Below are 25854 nucleotides of genomic sequence, written 5' to 3'. Positions count from 1 at the left end.
GGATCAAATACTTATTTCCACCACTGTATCTGGTCCCTCTCCTCAAAAGAGACGGAAATCTCCACTAGAGGTGATTTCTTTCACTAGTTTTGTTAGGGAGTTTGTCGGATGTTCCGTGCAAAGAGGACAACTTGTTTGGAGAGAAAGTGGAAGAGGTTGCTGACCTCATTAGAAAGCATACAGATTCTATCCACACTCCCTCTCAGCGTACTCCATCTGCATCTTCTTCAGCAAGATGATTTTCGATCTAGGCAGCGTACCTACTACTCTCAAAGTAGGTCCCCATGTTCCACTCAGGCTCAGTGTCCCAGACCTCGTCAGCCCTGTCCTCAGAAGTCCTAGCTGGCTCCCCAGTCAAAGCAGGGCATGGGTTTTTGATTGGCTCCAGCAGAGCATAGCCATTCGAAAAGTATCTTTTCTGAGTAACTTTCTGGTCGGAGAGAGGCTCATTTTTTGCCAACACAAGTGGCCCTTTGTAACCTCTGACCGATACCGTCTCAGGTAAGCACTAAATTGACTTTGGAGACCTCCAAATTGCCCACAGGCTCAGCACAAGCAGGTACTTACAGAGGAAATCTCCCTTCTACAGGACTGAGCGGTCGAATCTGTACCACCAGGAGAAGAAGGGAAGGGATTTTATTCCAGGTACTTCCTTGTGACTAAAAAATACAGGGGGATATCGGCCCATCCTAGACATAAGGAACCTGAACAAATTCCTAGTCAAAAGTTCAGGATGCTTTCCCTGGGCAGCCTTTTTTCCTCTAATTCAGGAAAATGACTGGCTATGCTGTCTGGACTGATGCCTGTAACCACATTTCGATACTTTCAAGTCACAGGAAGTATCTCAGATTTCGAGTGGAGAAATGTTACTACCAGAATCGCATTCTGCCTTTTGGCCAGCATTTTCACCAAGTATCCGGCAGTAGTCGCATCATATCTTCACAGACCAGGAGTGTTTGTATTTCCCTATCTAGACGACTGGTTGAGCACATTTCAGGAAGGAGCCAAGGAATCAATGAGGATGACTATTCAGGTATTGGAGCTACTGGGATTTGTCATCAATTACCCCAAGCTCCAGCTACAACCAGTTTGTCATTTGGAGTACATAGGTACCCTGCTAGTTACAGCATGGGCTCAGGCCTTTCCTCAAGCGACAGCAGATACCTTAGTAACGCTTGCCTCACAGGTAGTCAAAAGCCAGCAGGTTTCAGCTCGGCAAATGTTGAGACTGATGGGCCACCTGGCCTGCACCGTTCATCTCACTCTCATGGCATGGAGTGTGGCCCAGTGGGCCTTAGCTTCCTAGTGATCTCAGGTGACAGGGAACCTAGCGGAGGTCATCTGCATACCACCAGAACTGGCATATGACCTTCTCTGGTGGACAATTCGGTCCAATTTAACTCTGGGACTTCCATTCCAAATTCCACCACCTCGGAAGGTATTAACAACAGATGCATCCAACCTGGATTGGGGAGCTCATGTAGAAGGGCTTCACACATCAATCTCCTCGAGCTCAGAGCTATTTGGAACACTCTAAAGGCTTTCAGAGATCGACTGCAGAACCACATTGTTCTTATTCAAACATACAACCAGGTTGCGATGTTCTATGTCAACAAGCAGGGGAGTACGGGATCTTACCTCTTGGGTCAGGAAGTGGTGGGCGTGTGTCATTGGGCCTTACTTCACAGGGTGGACCTCCATGCCAATTATTTATCTGGCAAGAACAACTGCCTTGCAGACAGTTTGAGCACGATACTGCAACTGCACGAGTGGTCTCTAAATATGGGTATTTCCCAGAAGATCTTCCGAGAGTGGGGCACCCCCTCAGTGGATCTTTTAACCATTCATCTCAACAACAAAGTCCCTCAGCTGTGCTCCAGGCTTGGATTATGCAGCAGACTAGCATCAGATGCCTTTCTCCTACATTAGGAGAGAAGCTTCTGTATACATATCCTCCCATACCTCTCATAGAGAAGACTTTGCTGAAATTCGGACATTGGGGCATTGTGATTGGGAGTTGTCCTCTGAAGATTCATGACGATTGGACTGTTTTGTGACCCTTATCACGCAGAATGAGGGTTCCCTTCTGCAACCCACCCTCCAACCCCTGGCCCTCATGGCTTGGATGTTGAGAATGTAGAACTAGATCCTCTGGGATTGCCTGAGGGTGTCTCCCATATCTTGCTGACTTTCAGGAAAGATTCCACTATCTTGCTGACTTTCAGGAAAGATTCCACTAAGAGGTATTGCTCTTTTAAGTAGTAAATGTTTGCCGTCTGGTGTGAGGGCAAAAACTTAGATCCCTTCTTTTGCCCTACACAAAAACTGCTTGAGTACCTCCTGCACCTCTTTGAGTCTGGTTTGAAAACCAACTCTGTAAGGGTTCATCTCTTTGCATTTGTTGCTTATCATCACTGTGTAGGAAGCGAGTCCATCTGAGTACAGCCTTTAGTTGTTGCTTCATGAGTGGTTTGATGCTGATAACCCTCCCCCCCCCCCCCCCCCCCCGTCAAACTTCCCACTGTGTCATGGGCTCTCAACATAGTCCTCACCCAGCTGATGAAGACTCCTTTTGAGTCTCTGAATTACTGTCATCTGAAGGTTTTGACCTGGAAAGTTGTGTTACTAAATTTTATCACAACAGAGTAGTTCTCTGCATGCACCCTAAGTTCCTTCCAAAGGTAGTGTCAGAGTTCCATCTTAACCAGTCAATTGTTCTGCCAACATTTTTCCCAAAACCTCATGCTCATCCTTGTGAAAGTGCACTGCATACTTTAGACTGCAAGTGAACCTTATCTTTGTATCTGGAGCAGACTACAGCGCATAGACAGTCAACCCAGCTTTTTGTTTCTTTTGATCCCAACAGATTGGGGATGGCCATCGGCAAATGCACACTTTAAAATTGGATAGCAGATTGCATCTCCTTATGCCCAAGCTGAACTGATTCTTGAGGGACATGTCACAGCTCACAATGTCAGAGCCATGGCTGCGTTTAGCCCACTTGAAATCAGCCTCCATAGAGCATATTTATTTATTTAATAAATTTATAACCCGCCTATCCAACCATTTAGGCGAGGTACAATAAAAAACACATAAGAAATACGGAAACAGCACAAAATCATACAAACAATAACCCCCCCCTCAAAAAAAAATCTTAAGATCCAACCATTAACCAAATTCTCTGGAAAATAACCAGGTTTTAACTGCTTCTTAAACTGAGCGAGAGATGCAAATTGGTGTGTGGACAAGGGCAAAGAATTCCACAAACAAGTGCCTGCAACCGCAAAAATCCGGCAACGAATTTCTTCTAAACGTACCTGATGAAAACACGGATCAACCACAAATTCTGGTCCCGAGATTGTAACACCCGTGAAGGACAGTAAGACTTCAAACAACACACCAAAGTCAGAGGAACAACACCTTGGCACGCCTGAAACACCAGCAACAAGTGTTTAAATTGAATACGCTGCTCCATAGGCAACCAATGTAAAATCTTCAGCTGAGGCGTAATATGCTCTTCCCGACTCAGACCTAAAAGAACCCGTGCTGCAGAGTTCTACACAATCTGCAATGCCTGCAGTGTTGTACGCGGAAGTCTGCACAACAGAACGCTACAATAATCAAAAGAAGGCAGTACATAACTCTGCAGGACAGTACGAAAATTCTCCATAGAAAGAAACCTCTGAAGCCAAGATACCATCCGCAATTTGAAAAATACAACCTTGAACATAGCAGCCACCTGCTGTTTAAAAGACAACCTCATGTCTAAAATCACATCCAAACTACGATTTGCAAGGCTGCAACATGGTCTTCAGTCCACACATTCACTTCTCACTATGTTTTAGATTAGGATACCTGATGCGACAGTCGGTTCGGTCAGGTAGTTCTGCAGAATTTATTCTGTATCTAGAATTCAACTCCACCCTCTAGGCCCTGTTTTGTTCTGTTCCAGGCTGCACCTACACAGCTAGTAAGTATATAGTTTAAGGTTGATTGAACTTTTAGTCTCAACATTTTGAGACTCAATTATTTTAGCTTTCTTGTTTTCGGTGAGCCTGGTAGTTAGGGATTCCTAAACTTTAGAATATGATGGCCTACTTGTACTCGGAGAAAGCAATGATACTTAACTGAAGACAGCAGGCCGATTATTCTCACATGCCTTCCCACCTCCCCTAGGAGTTGTCTTTAATTATAGGCTTTTTGCTTTTTCACCTGACTGGGGGACCTGCGCTCGCGCTTCAGGTTAGAAGGCACCAACATATGTGCAGTGGGACGCTGCTAGAACTTTCTACCTTACTAGCTAGTAAGCTTCTGCAATGGGCTCCATCAGATAAAGTCACCCAGATGTGAGAATAATCGGCTTGCTGTCCTCGGAGAACATCAGTTACAGGTAAGTATCTTTGCATTATATGTTTTCCACCAGTATGGCTTTTATTTCAAACCTTTTTTTTTCTTTGTAATCCATTGGTATTATAAGTCTAATTTATTTATTTTTAAGAAATATACCCCTGCTGTAGGCATCTACTGAAACATGGCCATGTTGGGTTTCTGTTCCTTAGTAAACTTTTATATACCATACTGGTGTCTCATTGTCATCGCTTATCCACTGCCTTGTTGACCATTAAGAAAACTCTGCAACAGATAACAAAAGTGCAGCTATAAACAATTTGCTCTAGATGTACAATTAAAGCAGAATACGTACTCTGTCCCCAAAATATACACCCCACTGCCAAAAGTAAAAATAACCTGCAATTCAGCAGAGAAGGGTGGGTTCTGGTCTGGTTTGGTGAGACTCAACAAAAGAAAATTTATCCTTCCTTATTGTTCCCCTAGACCAGTCCAGACTCTTGAGACATGCCAAAACAGTGAAAAAACTAAAAACACAATCCAGGATACTCGAATGAGCATGGAAAAAACTAAAAGACGCACAAACACTCAACGCATGGAAACAAACTCAAAGAAGCTACAAATACATTACAAGACAAGACAAGCCAAAAGGCTATACTACAAAACCAAAATAGGGCCAGACTACAAAGGCACGAAGAAATTATACTACCTCGTGAACAAACTACTAGACACCTCCTTGGTCACCACAGCCAATACAGACATCCCATCTGCAGACAAACTTGCCAAATACTTCAACAAAAAAATTGTAAACTTACGCAATACGTTACCTCAGAACATCACTGACATCGAAAACTTCATTGAGTGTATGGATCCAGTCTACGGCGAATACCCAGCGGACAGAATCTGGACAAGCTTTGCCCCCCTCACTGTTGAAACTGTCACCCAAGCAATTAAAAGGTTCTCCAAGACTCACTGCAAATTGGATACCTGCCCCAGTTACCTACTAAAATCCGCTCCCCACCGCTTCATAGCAGACCTCATATCCCACTTAAACTACATGCTCCAACATGGGCTCTTCCCTAAGGATAACGGCAACATCCTACTCACCCCAATACCAAAAGATACCAAGAAAAAAACAACTGATATCACCAACTACCGCCCAGTAGCATCTATCCCACTGGCAGTCAAACTGATGGAAAGCTTGGTAACCAAGCAAATTACCGACTACATAAAATTCTCAATATTACACGAATCACAATCAGGATTTCATTAGCACTGAAACAGTACTAATCACTCTATTAGCCAAATTCAAACATGAAATTGCAACAGGCAAAAACGTACTTCTCCTACAATTCGACATGTCTAGTGCGTTCAACATGATAAATCACAAAATACTACTAAATATCCTAGAATACTTCGGGATAGGTGGTAGTGTACTTAACTGGATCAAGGGCTTCCTAACTACTAGAACATATCAAGTGAAGTGAAATTCGAACATATCTTCACCATTGAAAGCAGCCTGCGGAGTACCTCAAGGATCACCACTATCCTTTTCAATCTAATGATGACCCCACTAGCCAAGGCCCTATCCAACCAAGGCATTAACCCATTCATTTACGCAGATGATGTCACATTATACATCCCTTACAAACCTGATCTAACGGAAATCACCAATGAAATCAAACTCAGCTTGAACATCATGAACTCATGGGTGAATGCATTTCAACTCAAACTTAACACAGAAAAAACACACTGTCTCATCCTCTCATCCCAATACAACACGAACAAACCCACCAATATAAACACCCCATACTACACCCTACCTATCTCAGACAATCTGAAAATTCTCGGAGTTACAATCGACTGAAACCTCACGCTAGAGAGTCAAGTGAAATCAACAACTAAGAAAATGTTCCACTCAATGTGGAAACTCAAACGAGTGAAACCTTTTTTCCCGAGGGAAATATTTCGCAAATTGGTACAATCTATGGTACTAAGCCATCTAGACTATTGCAACGGAATCTATGCGGGATGCAAAGAACAAATCATAAAGAAACTCCAAACTGCTCAAAACACAGCAGCCAGGCTTATATTCGGAAAAATGAGATTTGAAAGTGCCAAACTCCTACGGGAAAATCTGCATTGGCTTACAATCAAAGAATGTATTGCATTCAACATCTGCACCCTGGTTCATAAAATTATATACGGCGAAGCTCCGAGTTACATGACAGACCTTATAGACCTACCAGTCAGAAACTCAACAAGATCAACACGAACATACCTAAATCTCCACCACCCAAGCTGCAAAAGCCTCAAATACAAATCAACCTATGCACCCAGCTTCTCTTATATAAGCACACATAGGCACCCGGTATAAGAGGCTTGGGGAGGCTAAGCCTCCCCAGCCGAAGCAGGAAAGGATTAGGCATCTGGGGGGGTTTTGGGCGAGCGGCGCCATGAGTCTCCCCTTCCCTCCCCTTCCTTACTATCTGCCCCACGCCGCCCTTAATCTTTAATGTACCTCCGTCCCAGCACTGGCCGGGCCGCATCATTTCGAAGCCCGCCCTGCCCATCTCTATTCTTCTCTCCCTTCGTTCCGCAGAGTCCCGCCTTCTGACATCATTTCCTCCAGGGCGGGACTCTGAGGGAACGAACTAAAGTGGAAAAAAGTTCTAATACTTGCTAGCAGTTTTGAAATCTGAAATCTCCTTTTCAGATTTACAGATATCAATAAAACAGTTAGAAACAATCAAATCACAACAGTCAGAGCACACTATATGCAGAGCAGATTAAACAGAGCACACTATTTACAGAGCCAAGAGGGTTGTTTTTTTTTTTTTTTTTAGGAAAGATATAGATGCAGTGCCAATGATAGATTAGGGTGTTTTGTGGCTCTACATGAGAATTGTGATATTATGATCCCTTGTTTCATATTGTTGATGGTCTGCATTTTCCGTATGGGTGGTATATCGGTGTATTAGGTTCTGCCCAGTGTAATATTTATGGTACAGTAAGGTTCTGAGTGTGTTTTTGCACAAAGTTGTGCATAGTGTTTTGTAGTTGAGTGATTGTGGTTAGTATATGCTTTGAGCAACCACTTTATTCTTTGACATATGATACATATCTAATATCTAAATTTAATAAAAGGTATTAATTGTGACTTTTATTTTTATTTTATTTTCTGTGTGTTATCAGACAATTATGGATTTAAGCTCCACCCCTGGCCCCACCCCTAACCCCGCCCCCTTTAGCCTCCCCAAACAGTTGGGCCACCGACCGCCTATGTAAGCACACAACTATGGAATGCATTACCGACTGCCGTGAAAACAATGTATGACCACCTAAACTTCCGGAAATTACTAAAAACTAACCTGTTCAAAAAGGCATACCCTAAAGATCCAATTTAAACACTTGAACCCTGCAACATAACGAAACCAAAGCTCATACTGGACATAACTTAAGCTCCTCCCTATGATTCCCCAATGTGTCTGTCACACATGAACTTTTACTCTACTACTAGAAACTCCATTCACGTTGTTATTTTCAGTGAGCCTGGTAGCTAGGGATTCCCAGTTGTGAGATGATATGGCCTACTTGTCCTCAGTGAAAGCAAAGTTACCTGTAGTAGGTGTTCTCTGAGGACTGCAGCCAGGCATTTTCACAAAACCTCCATCATCCCCTTGGAGTTGTCTTTTTCAGCTATGTCATTAGACTGCTGGTCCTGCACTCGTACTTCGGGTGGGAAGTCACTCGTTCATGCACAGTCGGGTGCTGCCAAAGTCCTCTTAAAGAGAGAGAACATTGGGCAGCATTCGCATTGGGCTTCATCAGATGACATCACCCAGTTGTGAGAATGATTGGCTTACTGTCCTCGGAGAACACCTGCTACAAGTAAGTTACTTCGCTTTCCCTATGGATATAGTGCAAAATTATATGGTGAGTGTTATGAATAGTTCAGAACTGACCCACAGTGTAAAGTGGTGCTTAAGATTTAGTATAAGCCAATTAGAACAGAAAAGTTTTTTTGTTTAGATCTTAGACAGAGAGAAAGGTATTTTTTGTAATATGTCTGCAGGAAACTTATTCCACAGGGTGGGATCAAAGGGAACGTAAAACTAGAAAAGACAAGTAGCTTGCTCGGAAGAGGAGGCATAGAGGAGGTTGTACAATTGGAGACAAAAAGAATTAAAGCAGACATTAGCAGAGAAGAGGATGGGTGGTTATGAACACATTTGTTGGTGGAAGTTACCTGTCCTTTTTAAGAGGTCAGCTTAACAACTAAGTATCACGGTTTTTCTGGATTAAAACACGTTGTAAAGTGAAACCTTTTACATTTGGATGTATTTGCATGTTATTTGTACACAGATTGCCCTAATTTGGAAGATTCTATACCTCATCTGCACGCTTCCGCTACAGATCTAAAATCAGGTTCAAAGATCAGTCTTTTCTGTGACCCAGGCTTCCAGATTGTAGGGAGTTCCATTCAGCAGTGTCTCAACCTCGGACAATGGAGTCAGCCTCTTCCACGCTGTGAAAGTAAGTGAATGCTCATCAAGTGCTGCACCATGTAGGAAAGGGTCTTGTACAAATCAGCACATCCGTGTGTGACAAAACATTATCAGGATTTTGCCATTCCTATTGCCCATCTTTTTTACAAATCAGACAACTTCATTCAACATCATTAGTATGATTTTTACGTTTTTTGTTTTATTTTTCTAGAGTATTGTCAGTATACAAAGTATTGCACAAAATAAAAACAGGCTAGACCTCTATGCAAACCAATACATTGCCTGTATTGTTAAAAATTAATAGAATTATGTGTACAGGGTAGGTACATTGCAGAACCAACTGTGTATCTACCATGCATTTATTTGATCTTGTATTTGTTTGAACTTTAATAAAGGTTAGTTTAAAAATAATATAATTAAAAATATTAGCTGATAGAAACTTCATTGAACAATTTTTCTTATTGTAAATATTTAGATATGTAAAGACATAGATATATAAATAATTTGTGACTGGGCAGGTTCCTTCTGTTTCATTATACCTTACAGCTGAGTCAGAACTTGGATTACTGTACTGTGAGCTTTGGTGTGAATTGACCTGAGATTTTTGTCACTACTTTTTCCTTAGTGTCCTTATACCAGTTCAATCTAGAACCTATGGGTTGTGTCTGTCAGCTAGCAGATTTAGAGACAGAGGTTGTAAAATTCTGAGCTGTACCCTATAAGGGCCTCAGTTTTTCAGTACTTCTCTGTGTTCAGCAGATTTTGGTGACAGGCTGACCCTGTCAATGTCAGTGTCAAACAAAATTTGTATTCCGGATCCCCTTTTGGGTTTGTCATGGATCACAAAAGAAAAAACGATTTAAAAAAACAAAACAAAACAGAATAACAATAAATCTAATGTGTAACAATCTAAACTTCAAATAAAAATGCCCCAAAAGTAAAAAAAAACAAAAAAACTGAAGTAAATCAAAAACCTAACAAATGATCATTTATCAAATAAAAATGTTTGCAGCTTCTTTCGAAACATTAAATAAGTAGTTTGTAATCAAATTTGTGATAGCAGAATATTCCATAATGCTATTACCGAAGAGGAAAACAAAGTATTAAAAATCTGCAGATATCAAATACCTCTAGCAGAAGAAGGTTTGAAAACCAAAATGGTGGGAGGAAAAGCCACAAAAAACTCCAGGCAAAAGCACCCTCTAAGTTAATAAACTCTTCATCATCAGCAGAAAAACCTCTCCACCTCTTAAGAATCGGTGGAAAGCTGACTCTTTGCTACTAGGCTATATTCAGCACTGTCAGTGGAACACCCTGACCTTGAAACAGCGCATGCGAAACGCTGACCGTCATCAGTGTGGGGATGATCCTGATGGCAAGAGAGGCTAGATAATTGCACTGTAATTCATTTATAGATCTGTTGCACATTAATTGCTTTATAAAATTGATCAAGAAGTGAGAGGTTTTTCTGCCGATGATGAAGAGTTTGTTAGCTCCAAGGGTGTTTTTGCCTGGAGCTCTTTGAGGCTTTTCTTCCCACCATTTATTGTGTATTGAAGAGTGCCTACTATTAAGATTTTTCTATCAGAGTCATAAATAATATTGTTTGAAGATAGTAGTTTGTACATATTTAGAAATTTGGAACCCCAGGTATAAAACAATGCAATAATCATGAAACTTCTGACGTGATTTATTATGGATTCTCCTGGGTTAGATGAAGAGCTTTATCCCAATTGAGCAGGGGGTGACTCTAATTAGTCTTTAACTCTGGAAAAATAATATTATTGGCAGTTGACAATTTCAAAGTAGAGCTGAGGGGTTAACTCAGAGGAGTCTGAATTCCCTTCCCCGCTTTCTTCCCGCACCCCTCATAGTTCTCTTAGAGATAAATTTGAAATGCCAGTGCTCTAAGTAAGATTTTATTTCCACTTTGTTGGAAGGAAAATCTTTTGGATGGCTACTTCTGAGGGAGCTTGTATTCTGAGCCTCCAAGCTTGGTAGAGAGACTAAAATCCTAAGAGGCATTTAAGCTTCACCTCAGAGCTGCATAGGACTATTCCTGAGGGGGTGTCTCCCATTCAGCCACTTAAACACTGGGAATTGTTGGTCTAGCCCTGGTGCATCAGACAATAGAGCCACACTATTTTCCAAATGGCAGTGGGCTCATGATGCCTACTTCCCAGGAGTCTCCAGATGCCTAGTTCCCAGAAGCTGCTCAGGCCACAGCAGTGGGCTCAATTTCTGATACAGCCCATTTGTGTAAGGTGAACTCCGGATAAATATCAGTGTCCCTGGTATGAGAACGTGGGCATGAGTGATATCCTGTAACTCTGGTTGCCCCTCTATATGTGTCTATCATGAGAGAAGCCTAGATCTGGTCAGACCTTTAACGTCAAATGATAAGAGGGTTTTCAGTAATCCACCTATATCCACTTGCGATTCTTGAGTTGGAGTACAGGAAGGACCACTGCCATAATTGAGATGGAAGAATATCTTAACAGTTGTTAGCTAGAGGGGGAACATCTAGGAAAACTAGACAAATAGTGGGCAAAGCTGAAAGGAGCTATTTTAAGGGCAAAAAAAACTTTTTGTGAGGGAAGTAAATAAAAGTAAGAGAAAGAGAAGGCTGATATTTACTTATTTATTTATTTATTTATTTATTTAGGACATTTATATCCCACAGATTCCCACCATGGCAGGCTCTATGTGGCTAACAACATTTATGAAAAGAACATCATACAAATTCAGGGTCGGAATAGAGAATAAGGAACATCTTGGGAGGGGAGCAAACAACAGGAGGTATAAACAAGGGCCGGTAGGAAGTTAAATAACAGAAGAGTATGATTTATCACATAGATAAGTCTTAAGGGACTTCTTGAACAGATGGTAGTCGGTAGTCTTCTTTAATGTGGTTCTCAAAAGTAGTATCTGAAAAGTTAAGGAAAAAGAGGTTATTATTTATAAACTACAAGAGATCGCAGAAAGAGGAAGGCAGGCAACAGTATCTGAAAAAGCTAAGAAAAGCTGGTAAAGCAGTCAGGAAAGCAAAGATGCAAATGGAATTAACAATAACCAACATGGTAAAATGGGGGTGGGAGGGGAAGACATTTTTTAGATATGTTTGTGATAGGAGGAACCTCAAAAGTGGCGAGGTCAGCGGCGTCGATATCGGCACTGAAGATGGCATCGACTTCAGGAGCGCAGGTAATGGCTGTCCGGAGACCACCACACGCTGGGAGCAGTGAGCCGTCGAGTGGGTCTCCACCTGCCTCGAAGTCTCCACCTGCCTCGAAGTCTCCTGCTTTGCAGGCCCCCCCGGGACCGACCTCTTTCGGACCCGACCCCGAGGAGGCATGTGGATTCCACGTGCTCCTCCTCGGTACCGAGGAGTATCGATGACCTCCATCGAGCGAAGGCGAAGAAGCATCGTCATCGGTCTCCCGTGAAGAGCCGACGCTGGGAGGACCGCTCACCATTCAAGAGGTGTCGGTCTTCGGGCAGCCCGGTACCGCCTCCTCGACCTCCACAGATTCTGACGCCGATTCTTGCACCGACAACGCGGCCTTGCTCGACAGCGACTCTAGATGAGCGCATCCAAGCCATTCTTCCAGGTCATCTGGAGGGGTTGCTGGAGTGCAGGATATATCTGGCTTGGGAGCTTACAGTTCTTTTAATATTACATCCAGACTCTGCCATGGGTGTAGGGATGTGTGCAGACTCTCATGGCTACATGTCTCTGACATAGAACCAGTGGTTCAGGAGAGATTGGCGGATGTACCTTGCCAAGGAGACAGTCTTTTGGGGGACAAGGTGGAGGAGGTCACTGACCTAATCAAGAAACATACTGATATTATGCAGTCCCTGTTTTGGCAGCCTCCAGATGCAGCCTCTTCTTCTATGAGGTTTCTGCCACTTTCCTACTTGGCCCAGAACCCCCAGGCCAAGCATTCTCAGCCTCGTCAGTTCCAACCACTGAAGCCCCAGCAGGATCTCCGGTCAAAGCAGGGGACGAGCTTTTGACTGGCTCCAGGAGAGCATAGTTGCAGTACAAGTAACCATCCTGAACAGCCTACTGGTAAGGAAGAGGCTAAGTTTTTTTCCATCAAAGTCAGTCCTTATAACTTCCTGCAAGTGGGTTCTTCAAATAATCTATCTCTATTACTCACTACATGGCATCAGAGACCACCAAATTGTCCACCGAGAGAATCTTACAGTTCTGTGCATAAGTATGGATTTGTAGAGTAAATCTCCTCTCTTCTACAGTCCAATGCAGTTGTCCCATCCTAGACGTAATGGCCCTGAACAAATCCTGGTCAAAGAACAGTTTAGGATGATTTCCCTGGGCACCCTTCTCCTCATGATTCAGGAACAAGATTGGCTATTCTCTCTGAACTTAAAAGATGCCTGTGCCCATATTTTGATACTTCCTAGACACAGGAAGTACAGTATCAGATTTTGAATAGGGAAACACCACTACCAGTACTGTGTTCTGCCATTTGGCCTTGTGTCAGCTCCCAGGGTGTTTATCATGTGTCTAGTGGTGGTAGCAGCACTTGGAATGTATGTGTTTCCTTATCTGGAAATTTGGCTGGTCAAAAGCACATCGCAGGAGGGAGCAATGGAGTCAATGCACCTAACTATTCAGGTGTTAGAGCTGCTAGGGTGCCTGTTAAACTACCCCAAGTCTCACCTATTCCTGGTTCAGTGATCGGAGTACATAGGAGCCCTGCTAGATACTTTGCAGGCTTGGGCTTTTCTTCCTCAACAGAAGGCATAGACCTTCATATCTCTCGCCTCGCAGTGTTCTATGTGAATAAGCAGGGGGTTACGGGATCCTACCCCTTGTGTCAAGAGGCAGTGGGTATGTGGCAGTGGACCCTCCTTCACAGAATGGTCCTTTCAGCCACGTACCTAGCATGCAAGGAGAACAGCGTGGCGGACAGACTAAGCAGAGTTATGCAAACACACGAGTGGTCTCTCAACATGAGCATAGCCCACAAGATCTTCCAAGAGTGGGGAACTCCTGTGGATCTTTTTGCCACTTATCTCAACAACAAAGTCTCTCAGTTCTATTGCAGTCATAGATCACATGGCAGACTAGTGTCAGATGCTTTTCTCCTACATTGGGGGAAGAGTCTTCTGTATGTGTATCCTCTGATATCTCTCAGAGAAGACTTTGCTGAAATTCAGATAAGACCAAGGAACTATGAACCTAATTGCCCTGTATTGGCCAAGACAGATCTGGTTCCCTCTTCTTCGGAGTTATCCTCCGAAGATCCGTGGAGATTGGACTTTGTTCAATCCCTTCTGCATCCCAGCCTCCAATCCCTAGCCCTTACAGCTTGGCTGTTGAGAGAATAGAATTCTGGTCCTTAGGTTTATCTGAGGATGTCTCTTGCATCTTACTGGCTTCCAGCAAAAACTCCACTAAGAGGTGTTACTCTTTTAAGTGGAGAAGTTTTGCCATCTGGTTTGAGGGAAAGACCTTAGATCTCCTCACTTGTCCTACACAAAACTGCTTGAATACCTCTGGTACCTCTTTGAGTCTGGTTTAAAAACCAACTCAGTAAGGGTTCATCTCAGTGCAATCAGTGCTTATCATCAACATGCAGGAGATAAGCCCATCTCTGTACAGCCTCTAGTTCATTTCATGAGAGGTTTGCTGTTGACAAAGCCCCCTGTTAAACCTCCCACCATGTCATTGAATCTCAATGTTGTCCACAGCTGATGAAAGCTCCTTTTGAGCTACTTCATTCCTGTCATCTGAAGTATTTGACCTGGAAAGTTATATTTTTGTGGCAGGCCCTGCAGCTCGCAGAGTCAGTGAGCTTCAGACACTAGTATCGGATCCACCTTACACTAAGTCATCACAATAGAGTAGTTCTCCACAAGCACCCTAAGTTCCTTCTTTAGGTAGTGTTGGAGTTTCATCTTAATCAGTCAGTCGTTCTACCAACATTTTTTCTGTAACAACATACCCATCCTGGTGAAAGTGTACTGCATACCTTAGATTGCAAGCAAGCCTTAGCCTTCTATCTAGAGCAGGCTAAAGCCCATAGACAGTCCACCCAGCTGTTTGGGTTTTTTTTTAATCCAAACCAGATGGGGGTACCCATCAGCAAATGCACAGTTTCTAATTGGCTAACAGATTGCATCTCCTTTACTTATGCCCAGTCTATGTCATGGTTCATAATGTCAGAGCCATGATCCGCATAGCTGCAACATGGTCTTCTGTCCACACAGTCACATCTCATTACTACTTGAGCAGGATACCTGACATGACAGCCAGTTCAGTCAGACAGTTCTGCAAAATTTGTTTGGTGTCTAGAATCCAACTCCACCCACCTAGGCCCAGTTTTGTTCTGTTCCAGGCCGCACCTCCAGAACTAGAATGTGTATAGTTTACAGGTTGATTGACTTCAAGGCCTTGACGTTTCAAGGCCCTATTGTCCTAGTGTTGTTGTTTTTTGTGAGCCTGGTAGCTAGGGATTCCCAAAAGTGAGAATACACCTGGCCTGCTTGTCCGAAAGCGAAGTTACTCACCTGTAGCAGGTGTTCTCCAAGGACAGCAGGCCAAGTATTCTCAAACTCTCCCACCTCAACTTGGAGTTTAATTCTTTAGCTATATTACCTGACTGAGAGACAGGTGGGATGGCACCATCGCAAGCGTGGTGGTTCAGTGCTAGAAACTTCTGCAATCTTCTCGCTGGTCAGCGTCTGCACCAGGCTCCATGCGATGACGTCACCTAACTGTGAGAATACTTGGCCTTCAGTCCTCGGAGAAAATCTACTACAGGTGAGGAACTGCTAAATTCGCTGTTTGCTAATATATTAAAGGACATGTCCACTCTAATTACTGTGCCCAGTTCGAAGAGCGAAGGACATTCCACTTCCTGTTGTAATTATCATCTCCTCCTATTTTTCCCATTTGAGTGCTTAAAGAAATATAAAAACGTGAAGCCTCATTTTACATGGGGCATCTGGGTCAGAATGGAATATCTAAGTTGGGACATTTATAATTTCCAGTCTATTTCACAAAAGGCTCCACTGAATGAGGAGCCATTTGTAAAATATTTATAAGTGCTTGCAGGAGTGTAAGTGTTATTTGCTGGTTTGTACAGTGGGAACAGCCATTTTTCAATAAAACATGTTCTTAAAAAATGGCATCACTTGATGGATGTACGCACAAGTAATTTTTGCAACTTACACATATTTCGCAAAACTGTATTCTGGTAATTTTGAAAACCAGAGGATTAAGTACAGTTGTCTTCTCAGGCACTCCTATAAAGCCCTAGCCAGCAGGAGCAGTTTGCTGACACTTGTGTGTGTCTTGGAAGAAGGTGCAAAATCAGATGGGGAAATTAAAAAAAAAATATATGTAATCCCATGGAATACAAGTATATTTTTTGGACCACCCAAGTCACACCCAGAACACATTCTCTTTGAATCTGTGTCCCATGGCATTTGCACATCCAAATAGTAGCATTGTAAAAATCAACATTTACATGTTGTTGGGGGTAGGCTGGCTTCGGTGCTTATGATCTCTCTGCGCTCCCAATACAAATTTGCAGAAATCACTCTTTAGCAGTGAGTAATACAAGTTTTATTATAAGATCTCATATCAGAACACAGTTGTTTCACAGTCAGTCAGTTCAGCCCTGCTTCATCAGGGTCAATGCTCCCATGACTTTGCCCAAGTAATCCCCCTCCTTTTCCCAGCTGTACATCCACCAACACAGTCTCGGAGAATTAGTTGCTTTTTTCCCCAACCCCAACATTTCATTAAGATATTTTTCACAAAACATAATCTTAGCTTCTGGAGAAGATTCTCCCTGCAGCATTCTAGTCTCCCATCTCCATATAAATGGCCTTGTCTGGGAATTCCCCTCTCTCAGTGCCTTCTAGGACATAGAGCAGATATCCCTATGAGGTTTGGGGATCCCCCCTCCTTTTGTAGCTGAACCAGGGCCAGCTGAAGAGGTTGTGGTGCCCTGAACCAACTTTTGTTTTTGTGCCCCCTCCTTCCCCCCCACAACAGCTTCCACAATTCCCACCCTCCCTTCCTCACTCTAACAGCAACTTCTACAATTCCGCCCTCTCTTCCCTCCACCAACAGCAACTTCCACAATTCTGTCCTTTCCCCACCAAGAGCAACTTCCAGAATTCTGCCCTCCCTCCTCCCAACACCAACTTCCTCAATTCCGCCCTTTCTGTCCACCCAACAGCAACCTCCACAGTTTTGCCTCCCTTCCCCCCCCCCCCAACAGCAGTTTCCACCATTTGACAATTTCACCCCCCCCCCCCCCCCCCCAGTACTCAGAACAAGACTGGGCCTTTACCTGCTTAAGTTCTAGTGGAAAAGCTGTTCTTTTCAGGTCTTTAGAGCAGCAGGCAGCGGTAGAGCAGAGGTAGCAAGTGGTAGCAGAGGAAGATGCTGGCAGCAACCCCCAAAAAAAGAACGCAGTAGACGCTGAAGCAGATCAGTGTCCCACTCTTTTGTGTAAGACACGCTGGAATTGGATGTTGGGCATCCAATCTGAGCATCCCCTGCAGCCAGTGTGTCTTCCGGTGGGGGGGGGAGAGGGAGGCAGAGGATGGTTCCATGGTGCTCTCTATGTACCTATGAAGAAGCCAGCTCCAACTAGGGGGCGGAGCTAAATGGTCTCACAGGCCAGCTGCTGCAAGGGGGGAAGGCCTGGAAGGAGTATCCAGGTCAGCATAGTGTCAGCATTGAGCGGAAGAAGGAAAGAGAAGAGGAAAGCGCCATTGAAGCTGCCGGGGGCCTGCACTCATGCCTGCTCCATGCTGGGAGTTGGGACCGATTGTAAGAGAAGCTTTTTTTTTATCTAGGGGTTGGTGATGTAATGGGCCTCCGTGTGCTTGGTGCCCTTTAGCACTGGTCCACAGGCTGAGCCAGCCCTGAGGTGAACAGTTCTTCAGCTCCATATGAAGTCCCAAACTAGTTTCCCCCAAGATTAATAGTTATTCAGCAGTGTAGTCCCAAAATTGTCTTCCCCAGCTTTTACAGCAAAAATCCCCCCCCCCCCCCCTCCAAAACAAAATCCAGCTCTGGGGCTTTTGTATATCCCCGCACCCAGAGCTGGGGGCACCCATCTCCCTTGCAATATCTGTGCACAGTGGCTCACCCATGCTGCCACTGAAACCAAAATGATAAACAGCACAGAGCTCTGCAAATCAAGGGCAATCCAATAATGTTTAGGGACTTAGCTTCCTTAAGTGGTTAGCATCAAAAGGGGTTTCCTCTCCACTCCAGCTCCCCGGCCTCTTATATCCATGTGGCTCAGCTCTTACTTTGGGGTCCTTCTTGCCCCAGGTTGGATAGCCCATTTACTCCTGTAGGCCATCTCTCTCTCTCTGTGAGGGGGCTTCTCTCTCCCCCCTCTCCTCTCTCTGGGACCTTTGTCCTTGGGCTGGGGCTCCTTCCTTTTCCCTGCTTGTCCCCACCCTTCCTCTTCTTTCTCCATGGCTGCTGGAGTCTTCCAACCCCTTCCCCTGGCCACACCTTTCTTTGATGGGCAGTTAGAGGCTTAGGGAGCCTGGAAACCCCTTCCTGCTCCACCTCGGTAGATACCCTCTCAGCAAACTCTGGAACTCCTAGGTACTGCTGCAGGATAAGGAAATTCCTTCTAACTGAGGGGATTCCATTCCGAGATTTCCTTCCCTCCCGGAGCTCTAAACCCCTCCTAAAGCTCCTTATATTAATCCAAATGGAAAGAGAGCCATGCATACGTCTGGACTGTCACTTAAGCACCACGATACACCTGGGCTGTTCTTTCTTGTGCTATGAGGAACAACTGCTACATCAGGCTTTCTCATCAGTTCTGTTTTAGCTATTCTAGTATTAAGCAATGGTCACAGTGTCCCATTTCATAAACTGATTTTGATGCTTCTTTGCTTCAGGGATAAGCTGCGGAGTTCCTCCACCTTTGGATAATGGATTTTATTCTGCTGAAGACTTCTATGCTGGCAGCACAATCACCTACCAGTGTAACAATGGTTATTATTTACTGGGAAATTCGAGAATGTTCTGCATAGACTCTGGAAGCTGGAGTGAGACAGCACCCTCATGCCTTGGTGAGAAATAGTATCTAAAGCAGAACTGCTTTCAGCTCAGATTATAATTATGTGGGTTATGAAAGTGCTTAGCTTTCTTGTTTGGTTTGTTTCTGACCCAGCAGTTTTCTCCTGTTCCTTTGGGCTTCCATTCCAATTGGAACTAGAGCCTGGATGTGGCACCATGTGCCTTCAGTTACCTCTACCCAGGAATTTCTCCCCTTTTTAAAGTCCCTTCACAACTTCTTTTGCCTAGTCTAGAGCTTTCCAGACTCTGGGTCCCTGGGTGGGTGCTGTATAGGATATCATTGTCCTGCGCCATCTGGGAGTCACACGCATTCTGCAGAAATGTGAATTGGGATCATGGCCACAGAGCGCTGGCATAGTCAATGCAGTGATTAGTTCTTGTGCAGGAGGCACACAATAGGGCTGTTTTTAGAACCCTGCAATTATGAATCCTAAATACAATCTGTAAAGTGAGCAACTAGTGATTACTGGGCTTAAGTAAGTAGTGGTGTAGCCATGGGTGGGCCCAGATGGGCAGGGTCCACCCATGGCTACACCAAACCTTAGGCCCACCCAGCAGCAGCCCACTCTTGTGGTAGTGTCAGGGATCCCCATGCCCTGCCAGCTGAATACCTCACTTGACGATGCTCATAACTCTGCAACCCAGCTTGGCAGTCGACAGCATCTCAGTGAACTGCTGATGCTGGTACTTGTGCATGCTCAGTTTTCATGGATGCACTGGAAACTATGCATGCCTAAAAACTGAAGCATGTGCGAGTACCGGCGTCAGTGGGTCATGGAGCTCCTGCTTACTGCCAAGCTGAATTGTAGAGTTTTGAGCATTGTCATGGGGAGGTCTTCATCTGGTGGTATGTGTGTGGGGGGGGGAGGTTAGAGATTTTCGCCAACTCAGGTAATTATATTTTTTTAAATTGAGTGGTGGGGAAGGCCTGGGAGGGGCGGGGAAGGGTTGGAGAACAAGGGGTGGGGGGGAGGTAACAGAGAGAACATTCTGTACCCACTTTGTTTTCAGAAGGCCCACCCAGAATCTGCCATCTTCTGCGCTGTTGGAAGTAAGTCAGCTGAAATCTTCTTTTAAGACCTTTATTTGTTTTGTTGACATTCATCACTACTCTTGTCTTAGATTAAATCTTTGTGATTAGCATGATTCATCCATCCTGTTCTCTAATAGTTGCATTCCTTTCAGATGTGGATGAATGCGCCGTTGGATCAGACTGTGGTGAGCATGCTTCTTGCCTTAATACCAATGGATCCTACGTTTGTACCTGCATCCCTCCTTATACAGGGGATGGGAAATCCTGTGCAGGTAATTCCTTCAGTCCAGGTCTGACGAGATATTAGGAGAGTAATTTAATAAACCATTTTTGTTAATAAATGGCCTCTTATGAAGTTAGGCATGACTACATGTGCATGCAGGATAAGCTGGTGCATACTTGTACAGCAAACATAATATCTGTGCCTTCAGTCTAGGTGCTAATCTGTAGAATTTTTGCTGATATTTTATAAAGATATATGGTCATCTATGGCACTTATTTTAGAAGCATCTCTATGTGTAAATAGCAGCATTTGCACTTGTAGATCACGCACACATGTGTAAATGATGACTTCCTTAGCATCCTCACCAGACCAGTCCAGACTGGTCTGGTGGGACAGGGAGAAGCTCTGTTTTGCAAGCAGCAAAAGTAGCGCTGGGACCAAGTCACGAGTTCCCTGTGGAAATGGTGAATATTTTATCTGCATGCAGTTCCTCCACTGCTACAGAGAAAAGATCTACTCCGGCTTACTGGCTTCCAAAGGATGGCAATTTGGGCATGCATGAAGGACATGACCCTCCTTGAACTCAAGGGGGAGATGTCAGCATTGATTGCCCATGTGACCCTGACTTTGTGCTGCTTATCAACTGAGGAAGTGAAGGAGCCCCTTTGCTTCAAGAGAGTTACAAGAGAGCAGTGCTCTTAAGAGTAACAGGTTAAAGTGTAGAGAATTGGGAGGAGGGTCACCGGTGTCAGATCTTCCATCTCTCCATGCAAATTCTTTAGGTTCCAAAGCTTCTGGTATCAGGGAACCCTTAAAAAAAGATAAAGTTCCAGTAGATGAAGGAGATGATCTTTCTGTGGTGAGACTCTGAACTCTATGTTCTGATTTCTAGGTCGCTGGGATATTTTCCTGGAACCAGTATCAGATTCTGCTAGAAAGGGTGATCATATGTTAGTAGAAACAAGAAAGCCAGCTTAGGTTTTCCCTCTGCATGAGGAGCTCCAGACCTTGCTTCCATGGAGTACAGCTGTATCTTGTGCCACAGGAGAAGAAGAGGTTTTCTCAGCCAAAATGGAAGTTTTATTGACAGCAGTGACTAAAAAGACTACAGTTCCTGTAGGAACTGCTCTGAAGGATCTCCAGGATCACAAGGTAGAAACTTACGTGAAGCTCTCTTTGATTTTGCTGCCTTGAGTTTTTTTTTTTTTTTTTTAATTTAAATTTTTTTACAATTATTACAAGCATTAAACTTGATGAGAAACCTGGCTAAATCAGAATTTACATCAATTCAAAGAAAATATCACAACACAAAATTTAAATTATTTGCCAGTTAATAGTCCACAATTGGAGTTCAAAATATCAGATGTTGAAAACTTAACAATCCTTTAGGAAGAGTTTAACATATCGTGCGTTTGATCCTATTACAATAATAAATCAAGAGCTAATTACTGCCGAAACTTCAACTTCGACAGCCTTTCTCGATGTAATAAATGTCTCAAGCTAGGAGGGATCAAAAAAAACAAATTTCTCTGACTGATAGGTAACTAAACACTTACATGGGAATTTAAGGAAGAAAGTTGCTCCCATGTTAATCGTTTCTTGTTTTTTCTGAAGGAATCTTTTACGTCGAACCTGTGTCTCCCTCGAGACGTCAGGGTAAATTGAAATCTTTAATCCTTTAAATGGTTTATCACGATTTTTGTAAAACATTTTCAGTATCCAGCTGCCTTGAGTTTTCAGTCATCAGTGTGCAGTTCTTATATGGCCAGAGCTTGTCTTTGCATGTACAGCAGATTTCTCTTCCAAATCTGGAGGCAGATGCACAGGCTACAGAAACTCTGACCAAGATTGAGTTAGGTCTGTCCTATATAGCTGGTGTCTTCTATAACTTGGTTAGAGCCTCAGTGAGTAGTATGGTATCTGTAGTTATAGACAGACAGCTGCTGTGTCTGCAGAATTGGGCTACTGATGCAGCATCTAAAGCTCAGGATAGAAGCCTTCAATTCAGGGCAAGCGATTGCTCAATGAAGATCTTGAGAAGCTAGCCAAGGACCTGGGGGAAGCTTGGCTGGAAAAGCACAGGCTCAAGTAGTCCACCACCAGGAGTCACTTGTGGGATGCAAGGAAGTATAGGCCAGGATGGTCAGGGTCCTTTCAATGTTCCCGTTTCCAGCCCAAGCAGTCCTACTTTTGTAGGAACTGGAAGGGAGGATACCAAGGAGGAAGATCCTCAAATGTCCCTCAAACTTCACAGTGATGAGGTTCAGGTTCAATCTTCGGAGCTGCAGATAGGAAGCCAGTTGTCCAAGGAGTAGACCAGAATCACAGATCACTGAGTGGTAGAAGATCAGAGAAGGTTACAAATTGGGTTTTTCCTAACCTCTTGCAGATTTTTTCATGCAAAAATCTGGCCAAGCAGCAGATGGTAAGTTCCATCTTGCAAGGCCTTCTAAGCCTGGTAACTGTGGTCCTAGCTCCAAGCTGCAAGAGAAGGACTGGGGAGCTATTCCGTTTATTTTGTGGTTCCCAAGAAAGAGGGGTCATTTTGTTCTGTTCTGGATCTCAAAAAAGTAAACCGTACTCTGCTCATTTTATTCGGTCATTGTGTTAATGAGTCCAGGAGAGTATCTTATAGCTCTTGACCTCAAGGAGGCCTATCTACATATCTGCATTTAGCCTTTTGATGAAAAGCTTCTTCAGTTTTGTAGTCCTTGGGCATCATTTTTAGTTCCAGACAAAGCCACAGCTCCTCAAACCTTTTCCAAAGTAATAGTAGTGATGACTGTTTTTCTGGAAAGAGTGCATCAAAGTACATCTATACCTGGACAATTGGTTGATTAGAGCATCCTCAGAGCACAAAAATCTGCAGGCTGTGAACAGAGTGGTTCATCTTTTACAGAACTTAGGTTGGGTGATCAACTTTGACAAGAACAAGTTAGTTCCATCTCAGATGTTGGAGTCCTGTTCAACACATGTCAGGGGAAGGTTTTCCTGCCAGAACCCAGGAAGAGAAAGTTAGTCTTAACTCAGGCTACTGTTGCCGCAGAGGAGTCCTCGGACCTACAGGTTCTAGGGGTCAATGGCAGCAACCTTGGAAGTGGTTCTCTGGCAAGGGCTTGCATGAGGCATCTGTAGGATTCTTCTTTCAGTCATTGGTCTCTACTGTTCTAAAGATGCCAGTCTTTTCAGCTGGGGGGCTAATTTTAAAAACCAGATGGTACAAGGCAGTTGGTAGACCTCAGAAGCATCATGGTCAATGAACCGGCTAGAGCTGAGGGGTATCCATAATGCATTGCAGGTATTTTGTGGCAGCTCAGTCCAGGCATTTTCTGACAGTTTGGCAGTGGTAGCCTATATCAACAAACAAGGGGGAATGCAGAGAGTATCCTTAGTCCTGGAAGTTCATTCTCTCTTCTTTTGGGCAGAGAAGCACCATCTTGGTGGCTCACAAAATCTGGCAGTCAGAACTTCCAATCAGATTTCCTCTGCAGGCACTCCCTAGATCCCGGAGAATGAGAATTATCAAAAGAAGTCTTATATCTCATTACACGGTACTGGGGACTCCCAGTAATGGGCCTGATGGCCTCGAGAGCAAATGCCAAGGTGCCCAGCCAACAGAAGGAGTTCAGGTCCGAGGAAATCGATGCTCTGTTTCAGTAATGGCCCTGAGGCGGACTTCATTATATCTTTCCTACAGTGAGATGAAAGATTGCTTCTCATCAGGGCAGGTGGTCCTAGTTAATTCAGATTGGTATGTGGACATGGCTTATCTCTGAATGAAACAGCCATCGTGTCTACCTCAATCCCAGGGTCTGTTGTTGCAGGGGCTAATAGACATGGAAGATCCAGCTCCCTTTGGACATATAGCCTGGCTCTTGAGAGGTTCCAACTGAGGAAGAGAAGCTATCAGGCTTATTTTCGAAAAAGAAGGTCGCCCATCTTTCGACACAAATTGGGAGATAGGCGTCCTTCTGTCAGGGTCGCCCAAATCGGCATAATCGAAAGCCGATTTTGGGCGTCCCCGACTGCTTCCTGTCGCAGGGATGACCAAAGTTCCCGGGGTGTGTCGGAGGTGTAGTGAAGGCGGGACTGGGGCGTGCCTAACAGATGGGTGTCCTTGAGCGATAATGGAAAAAAGAAGGGCGTCCCAGACGAGTACTTGGGCGACTTTACTTGGTCCATTTTTTCTTACGACCAAGCCTCAAAAAGGTGCGCGAACTGACCAGATGACCACCGGAGGGAATCGTGGATGACCTCCCCTTACCCCCCCAGTGGTGACTAATCCCCTTCCACCCTGAAAAAAACAACTTTAAAAACTTTTTTTGCCAGCCTGAAATGTCATACTCGGGTTCATCGCAGCAGTATGCAGGTCCTTGGGAGGGGAGGTATGTGTGTGTCAGCAGAGGCATAGCAAAGGAGTGGACATCCTTCTTTCAAACATTTTAGACATTCCGAACTACACCCTCCCTCCCCACAGGGATGGCCAACTTTCAAGGGAGTGGAGTGGAGGAGTAGCCTAGTGGTTAGAGCACTTGCAGTCCAGAGGTGGACAGTTCAAATCCCACTGCTGCTACTTGTGATTCAAAATCCAAATAAATAAATGGGGTGTCAGAGGCGTAGCAGGCATGGACGTCCTTCTCACAGAAACATCCAGGCATAGACGTCCTTCTCACAGAAACATCCACATTTTGGACGTCCTCAACTGCCATCGAAGGGACGGAGGCATAGCGAAGGATGTCCTCAACTGCCGTTGCAGGGACGTTGGCATAGCGAAAAACGTCTTCAACTGCCGTTGCAGGGACAGAGGCATACCCTAAAAAAAAGAAAAGACGTCCCTGATGAGCACATGGACGTTTTCACCTGGACTTGTATTTTTCTAAGGTTGTAGATGGCAATTTATTTAAGGTTGTAGATGGTTATTATACACACAGCTTGTTTGCATATATGAAGCCATCTTTGGCATGCGCAGAGCAGCCACGTATAATGCTTGGCTGCTCTGCACCGGCTTCCCCTCCTTAGGAAGGAAATCGTGTGCAAATGAGCTAGCAGTGAGCAGCTCATTTGCATGCAATTTCCTTCATGCATGCCCGTTCCTTTCCAAATCGCTAAGGGATCGGTAAGGGAAGGGCTTTTTCCGTTCAGTTAGTGTATCAGTTAGTCCACTGCAGTGCCCCCTAGGGTGCCCGGTTGGTGTCGTGGCATGTCAGGGGGACCAGTGCACTACGAATGCTGGCTCCTGGTCGTTTTTGAGATGGGCGTCCTCGGTTTCCATTATCGCCGAAAACTGGGGACTACCATCTCTAAGGTCGACCATCTCAACATTTATGTCGACCATCTCTAAGGTCGACCTAAATGTTGAAAGTTGGGCGTCCTTGACTGTATTATTGAAACGAAAGATGGACACCCATCTTGTTTCGATAATACGGGTTTCCCCGCCCCTTCTCGGGGGGGGGGTGTCCGAGGACGCCCTCATGAAAACTTGGGCGCCCCGTTCGATTATGCCCCTCCACATGGAACAAATGATCTCTGTGCTTCTAAGGACCAGGAAATGATCGACCTGGAGAGTATTTGAAGGCTGGTGTGCACAGAGGGGGTTTTCTCCATTTCAAGCTTCAGTGCCTCATATCATTTCATTTCTGCA

At 44.3% G+C, this 25854-nt stretch overlaps 1 protein-coding gene across 3 annotated transcripts in view; it reads left to right on the top strand.

Annotated features, from left to right (window-relative positions):
- SVEP1 (sushi, von Willebrand factor type A, EGF and pentraxin domain containing 1) overlaps nt 1-25854 on the top strand; it is a 538231-nt gene that overhangs the window by 310369 nt on the left and 202008 nt on the right. For all 3 annotated transcript variants that reach the window (XM_030193745.1, XM_030193746.1, XM_030193744.1), the window contains exons 30-32: nt 8713-8883; nt 18777-18950; nt 20143-20262. In XM_030193745.1, the coding sequence (XP_030049605.1) occupies nt 8713-8883; nt 18777-18950; nt 20143-20262 (465 nt within the window). The remainder of the gene's footprint in view (nt 1-8712; nt 8884-18776; nt 18951-20142; nt 20263-25854) is intronic.

This window comes from Microcaecilia unicolor, chromosome 2 (genome assembly GCF_901765095.1).
Source record: "Microcaecilia unicolor chromosome 2, aMicUni1.1, whole genome shotgun sequence".
NCBI classification, from domain to species: domain Eukaryota; kingdom Metazoa; phylum Chordata; class Amphibia; order Gymnophiona; family Siphonopidae; genus Microcaecilia; species Microcaecilia unicolor.
The sequence above is the reverse complement of the archived record's forward strand: the minus strand, read 5'-3'. Positions and strand labels throughout refer to the sequence as shown.